The 6,006-nt window shown below is 67.1% G+C and overlaps 1 protein-coding gene across 1 annotated transcript; it reads right to left on the reverse strand.

Moving 5' to 3' along the window:
- Positions 1 to 272: 272 nt before the first annotated feature.
- On the reverse strand, positions 273 to 1,292 carry TMDD1 (transmembrane and death domain 1). Its single transcript, XM_055336923.1, has 2 exons — positions 806 to 1,292; positions 273 to 712 (listed from the first exon to the last, which is right to left on the reverse strand). Exons 1-2 carry the CDS (start codon positions 1,290 to 1,292, stop codon positions 273 to 275), a joined length of 927 nt encoding a protein of 308 aa, XP_055192898.1.
- Positions 1,293 to 6,006: the final 4,714 nt, after the last annotated feature.

The raw sequence follows: 6,006 nt of genomic DNA on the forward strand, positions 1-6,006 counted from the left end.
TTCCTCGGCCCCAAAGACCGCAGGTGCCCCGTCGCGCGGGCCTGGCAGAGTCCGCGCTCACCAAGTGCGAGCTGCCGGTGCACGAGGCTCTGCGAGGGACGGAGGCGCCGAGCTGCGGGCGGGGGTACGCGGGCACCCAGCCCCCCTCTCCCACGGGCGGCCCCGCGGGCCATGCGGCCGCTTCCAACAAACCGACGCCGGCTCCCCGCTTCGTGTATCTCGCAACGTTTATGACCCTGCGAAGACCGCACGCGGCCGGGCTGCGCTCCCGGTCACGGCCGGGGACACGGGGGCGAGGGGGCGCGGCGGCCCCGTGCAGCCCAGACCCGGGGCGGCTCGAGCGGCCCCGCAGGCAGCAGCGGCCTCGCCTCCCGCCCGCCGCGCGCCGGGGCCGGCCTGCGCCGGGGAGGCCCGGGGCCCGGGCCGGGGCCGGGGTCGGGGCCGGGGCCGTCGCCGCCCGTGAGCCACAGCGTGAGCGGGATGAGCAGCGCCCCCGCGCCCAGCGCCCCCACGAAGCCGGTGGCCAGGCCGAGCGCCAGCGGCCCGACCCAGCCCGCGGGACTGCGCGCGTACGGGGCCTGCGGCAGGCGCTCCACGATCAGCTGCAGCTCGTCCCAGTCCGGCTCCGCGAGCGCGGCGCGGCGGGGGCGCGGGGCGGGGCCGGGGGCGGGGCCGGGGGCGGGGCCTGAGGCCGGGCCGGGGCGAGGAGCCGGGCCTGAGGCCGGACGAGGGGCGGGGCCGGGGGCGGGGAGAGGGGCGGGGCGATGGTCGGGGGCGGGGCCTGGGCCGGCGGGCGGCACCCGGTCCCGCAGGCTGGACTTGCGCAGCTGCAGCGTCGCCTGCTGGTGCAGGTTCTTGCCCAGCTCCCGGGCCACGTCGGGGCGGCCGCTGCGCCGCAGGGCCCGGGCCACGCGGTCCCAAGGCAGGGTCGAGGCCTCGTCCACCAGCCAGGCCGCCAGCGCCTGCCGGCAGCCCTCCGACTCCCCCGCCGGCTCGGCCGCCGCCCGCCGCGCCCGCGCCCGCCCCCGCCGCAGCCACCGCCACCGCCCGCCGGGCGGCGCGGACGTGGGGCTCGGTGTCCGGGCGCGGGCCAGCCGGTCCTCGGAGAGCCGGGCCAGCTCGGCCTCGACGTCCGGCTCCGGCGTCTTCAGGAGCGACTGGAAATGGTCGCACTCCTCCGGGGTCAGCAGCTCGGCCAGACGGACGGCCGCGTGGGGGCCCATGGCGTCCAGGGTCCCCGCCGGGCCCAGCGCCCAGCCCCAGAGCGCCAGCGCCAGCGCCCGCGCCGCCATCGCCCCGCCTGTGGTCACCGCCGCGCCCACTGTGGCCGGAGGAGCTCCGAACGCCCGCGGGTGGGGGCGGGGCGGCCGCGGGGTGGGGGAGGGGCGGCCACGCGGGGTGGGGGCGGGGCGGCCACGCGGGGGGCCCCCAGCACCCGGAAGCCAGAGCTGAAAGCAATTGCGAGTGAGTTTGCCAACCCCCAGGGGTGGGGGCGGGGGGGGACACCCAGACCCCGAAAGGCTGGGATCCCCGGCCCTTGTATGGAAACACCTGCCTGAGGCCGGGCCCCCCGTTGCCAAATCGTCCACATCGGTGACGATGCATTTGCCAGCCCTCACCTCCGGCACAGGCCCTCGGCCCCTTGCTCCCCGTCCTCCCGCAGGTGCCTGCGCACCCTCACCCCTGGGTAAGGCTCGCCCTAGGCGTCCCCTCCGCCCACCAGGGCCCCACTCGCCAAGCCTGCCTCTGGCTGTCCTTTGGATCTTGGCCTGCAGCCTCCTGGGGAAGCCCCCCTGGCCCCCCGCAACCTCACCCCTGCAGTAGGCGGCCCCCTCCTCTGCTCCTACGGGGCGCTGCAGCTCTGTCTTCCTACTGTCCCCTCCTTTGGGCCCTAAGGTCCACCTGTAGCAACTAGTGCAAAGCAGGTGTTGAGTGAAGATCCGTTGGCTCAGTGTGTGAATTCTTAACATGGGACTCAGGCCTTGTCCACTCGTGACCTTCATCTCCGCCTCAGCTCTTCACCGGGGCCGGTGGGCGTGAAAGGTCCCCAGGAGGCAGGGGTGCACTCCCAGTGATTCCTCCAGCCTCTCCCCCCAGCCCCTGCCGCACCCCTGCCCGCACTCCCCACCCTTGAACAAATCACACCTATGGCACTTTCAGGCCTCCCTACCTGTCCAGGAAGTTAGGGACACCCCACCTCCTCCTCCCCACGGCCCACCAGGGTCCGGGGCTCTTGCGGGCACTCTTGAGCTAACCTGTTTGGGTTTTGTTTCCAGTTTCAAGGGAGCCTGTGCATCCTCCATTGGGATGTTGATCTGGAAATTGATAAATTGAAGGACTTACCCTGCATTTGTGTCTGCCACATACCAAGTACTCTCCCAGATGGGAGCACATGAAATTTTTATGTGGGGCCCTCCCCACCCCCCCACCCCGCCCCGGGCAGCTTGATCCGTTTATTATCAGGTGATCCATTTGTGAGCTCTCCTCACGGCCTGTCGCGGGCTCTCCAGCACGGCGGCCGTGCTTCCCATCCCTGTGTCCTCAGCGCTACACCCACAGGGTCCGCACGGGCGAGGTGCGTGATAAACCCACTAGGGCGTCGGGGAGCTCCGGGCCTCCAAAGGCCACGAGGGTTGGCGTCGCGGAGTCCCGGTCAATGCGTCCAGGCTCGCAGCTGCTTCTCCCCGAGGAGAAACTGCTTGCTGGGCAGGCTCTCCCCGAGGGCTGGCTCGGCCCCCTGGACGCCCAGGGTGCGCCTAAGGCCTGAGCCCACACTGCTCGGCGCGCACCGCCCCACGGCCTCTGCGGCAATTTGGCTTAGAGCATCGAGGTCCTCCGGCCGTGGCCCCACGCCTCCGACAGGCATCTCCGTAAGCCGTTTCAGCAGGATCTTCCTTCCCAGTTTCCTCCCGGCTCTCAGCGAGCGAGGAGCTGGCAGAGTGTGGGACTTGGCGGGCGCTGGTGGGCAAAGGGTCCCCCGTGACCCCTAGAAACTGTCCCCCGATCCTGCCCTCCCCCTTCCCTCCCTCCCTCCCTGAATCTGGTCTTGGCTCTAGCCAACAAGGGCAGCTGGCCACATCCTGAGTGCCCCTTCCCCTTCCGCCCCCCCTTCTCCATGCATTCATTTCTTCCTCCATTCATTCATTCACCAGACGCGTGAGCCCTCCTTTCCCCTCATACTCTGAGCCTCCAGAGACACGAATCAGCCCCAATTCTGAGCCTCCGGGAGCTTAGAACTGCAGGGGGGCCTCCCTTACCCTGGGGCTTTTCACCTGCCCGTGCCTGGGAGCCACTTGCTGTCCCAGAATGAGTAACAGGAGTCCCCGAGTAAAGGACTAGAAGCGCCCACAGGGCCACCCCCACGGCAGACCTGGATGCATGCCCAGGCATTCCCCAGAGGGCTCCCCACATCTTGCTGCCCCCAAGAAATCCTCTGGAAACCACATGTCATCGCTTTAATACTGTGTAATACTTTCTTTTAAAATACAGTCTCTTCTGAGGTAGACAGACCACAACTGCAGAGCATCGTCAGACAGGAGATAAATACGTCCATGTACAACACGCAGCAAAATGAGGTAGAAATGGTTACAGCTGGAGGAGTGGACCCCAACCCCAGGCTGGGTAGGGGAAGAGGAGGGCCAGCTTGCCAAGTCTGCCCTCCCCCAACCCCTGCCCCTGGATTCTTTGGTATGCCCCCCCAGCACTGCCGGAGCTGGACCTGCCCTTCCCCCCCACCCGCCCCAGTGCCCACGAGGTAGGTGCTAGTAGCCTGGGGCTGTCTCCTTGTGCAAAGTTCCCCAAGGCCAGTAGAGGAGGCGGTGGCGGCCCTGGGTCTCCGTGGGCTCCTCCCCCGATGCCCAGCTGCCTGCCTCTTGAAGGGAAGGCTGGGATCCCAACCCCACCTCCCCATGCCCTCCATCCCCCCCCCACATACACACACCTGAGAGAACCTCCTCATGCCCTGCTCCCCAAGGGCCCTTCACGGCAGCGCCCACTGCCTGCGAGGCACCAAAGCCCTGCAGCCGGCCCGCTCCGAGGGGAGGAGGCCCAAAAGACCGAGGAGGAGGAGGAGGAGGGAGAAACAGCAGCCTTCCCGTTAGCACCCCTAGGCCCGCACAGGCCCTCAGCACCTTGGCACCTGAAATGTCCCCCATGGACACCTTTCCAGCTGGGAGTGGGAAATGGTACAGAGACTGTAGGAGCTAAACGGGCGGGCGAGCAGGGGAGGGGGGAGACAGGAGGGGGGTGAGGACGTGCACCCTACTTTGGAGCAAAGGTCAGAGTTGTGAGATGGGCTCCCTGAGGGGGAGAGAGACAGGCTGAAGCCCCACCAAGGAAGGCTGCTGGGAAGGGGAGGAACACTGTTCTCACAAGGAAGGGCCCCCAAGCCTGGCTTCTGGTGCAAAGTTTGGGTGGGAAACCCCCAAGGTCAGGGAAAAAGTGTGCCCGTCTCCTTCACCCTCTGGCAGCCCCTGAATCCCCCAAGCTAGGACCCTAGGGGTAGTGAGAGAGGCCCGCTTCCCCACAGAAGGTTCCTCTGTAACGGGTGCCCGCCCCTCCTTGGAGCCCCCCCACCCACAGGGAACCTGAGGCTGTAGTCGGGTGTGTGCCCACCCAGACCCGTGGCCACACCGGCTTCTCTCTGGAGGGAACACTCCTACATGCGTCACACAGGACCGCTGCCGAGGGAAGGAAGGACCGGGTGAGAGGGCCTCTGGGGGGCCTTTCTGCCCAGGGCACCTTCCCGCTCGCTCGGGCCCTCTCTTTCTGGATCTGGGGTGGGAGAGGGGGCAGGGAGCATCCCTCGGGATGGCCCTAAACAGAGAACACTAGCTGGGGGATGGGGCTCAGGAGGAGCACAGCAGGACCTACCTACCTCTTCGCAAATCCCACAAGCCACTCCCTACGCCCCTGCCTCCAGCCTCGGACCGGGGAGGAAGCCCTAGAAATACATTCCGCTTCTGTCCCAGGAAGAGCAGGGGTTTCAGCGGGGCTCTGGGTCTTCCTGTCCCCTTCCCCACAACCTTCACTTTCCGGGACTTCTGGGAGCATTTGCTCCCTGGGGAAGGGGGTTGGGGGGGCGGGGGCAGGGAACACGCAGGAGAGCAGCCAAAGTCTAACATTCTTTCTGAGGTCAGTTTCTTCCTGAGTTGTCAAAATAAAACGAAAAACAGCAAATTCTACACATCTTACAAAAATAAGAGGCCTAAAATATTAAACAAGCTACATTTCTGGGACTTCCCCCTCAAAACAAACAAACAAAAACCCTTCTTTGGGTGTTTTTTTTCCTTTTCTTTTTTCTTTCTTTTTTTTTTTTTTTTTTTTTTTTGCTAGCCCTCCCACCCCCAAGACCCAAGGATACAGCTGGGTGAGGGATAACGGGGTGGGAGGGAACTCCCCAGCCCCTCCTCCTCAGCCCCTGGACTTCTAGATCTCCTGCCAAGGGACAGACACTGCATTCTTTTGAATGAGAAGGACCAAGAGAAACAGGCTGGAAAGCAAGGGATGGAGACAGAAGCGCGGGGGGGGGGGGGGGGGGTGATGGATGGAGCCGAGGAAGGGGGGAGCGGAAGAGAAACAGGGCCAGGGCCAGCGAGCGAGGAGGTCAGTGACAACGCCACGGAGAGAGAGAACCACGCGAATGCAGGGGGAGGAGGGAGGAGGGAGGAGGGAGGGGGGAGGGGGGAGGGGGAGGCATTCAGCGAGCCGAGCCCAGAGGGCCGTGGCGGGGGCGCAGGAGTTCCTAGGCCCCGGGGGCCGGCCCGTCCCGGGTCTGCGCAGCTTCCCGTCCGCAATAAATAGGAGAAACCTGAGTACACGGCGCACGTGGCATCGATCCGCCCGGCAGAGGCACCTTCCCGCCCGCGACGCAGCCCCGGGGGCCGGCAGCCCCCGCCCGCCCCCGGCCCCGGCCCCGGCCCCGGCCCCGGCCCCGGCCCCGCCCCCGCGAGCGTAAAGGCCACGGTCCCGCGCCGACGGGCGGCTGCCCCCGCGGGCCCCGCGCGC

This window comes from Nyctereutes procyonoides, unplaced genomic scaffold, assembly GCF_905146905.1.
Source record: "Nyctereutes procyonoides isolate TBG_1078 unplaced genomic scaffold, NYPRO_anot_genome, whole genome shotgun sequence".
NCBI lineage: Eukaryota > Metazoa > Chordata > Mammalia > Carnivora > Canidae > Nyctereutes > Nyctereutes procyonoides.

Excerpts from the sequence above, each read along its gene's own strand:
- TMDD1 (XM_055336923.1), bottom strand. The coding sequence starts at position 1,292 with ATGGCGGCGCGGGCGCTGGCGCTGGCGCTCTGGGGCTGGGCGCTGGGC. Across the intron at positions 713-805 it reads GCGCAAGTCCAGCCTGCGGG|CGGCTCCTCGCCCCGGCCCG; the intron begins ACCGGGTGCCGC and ends CGGCCTCAGGCC.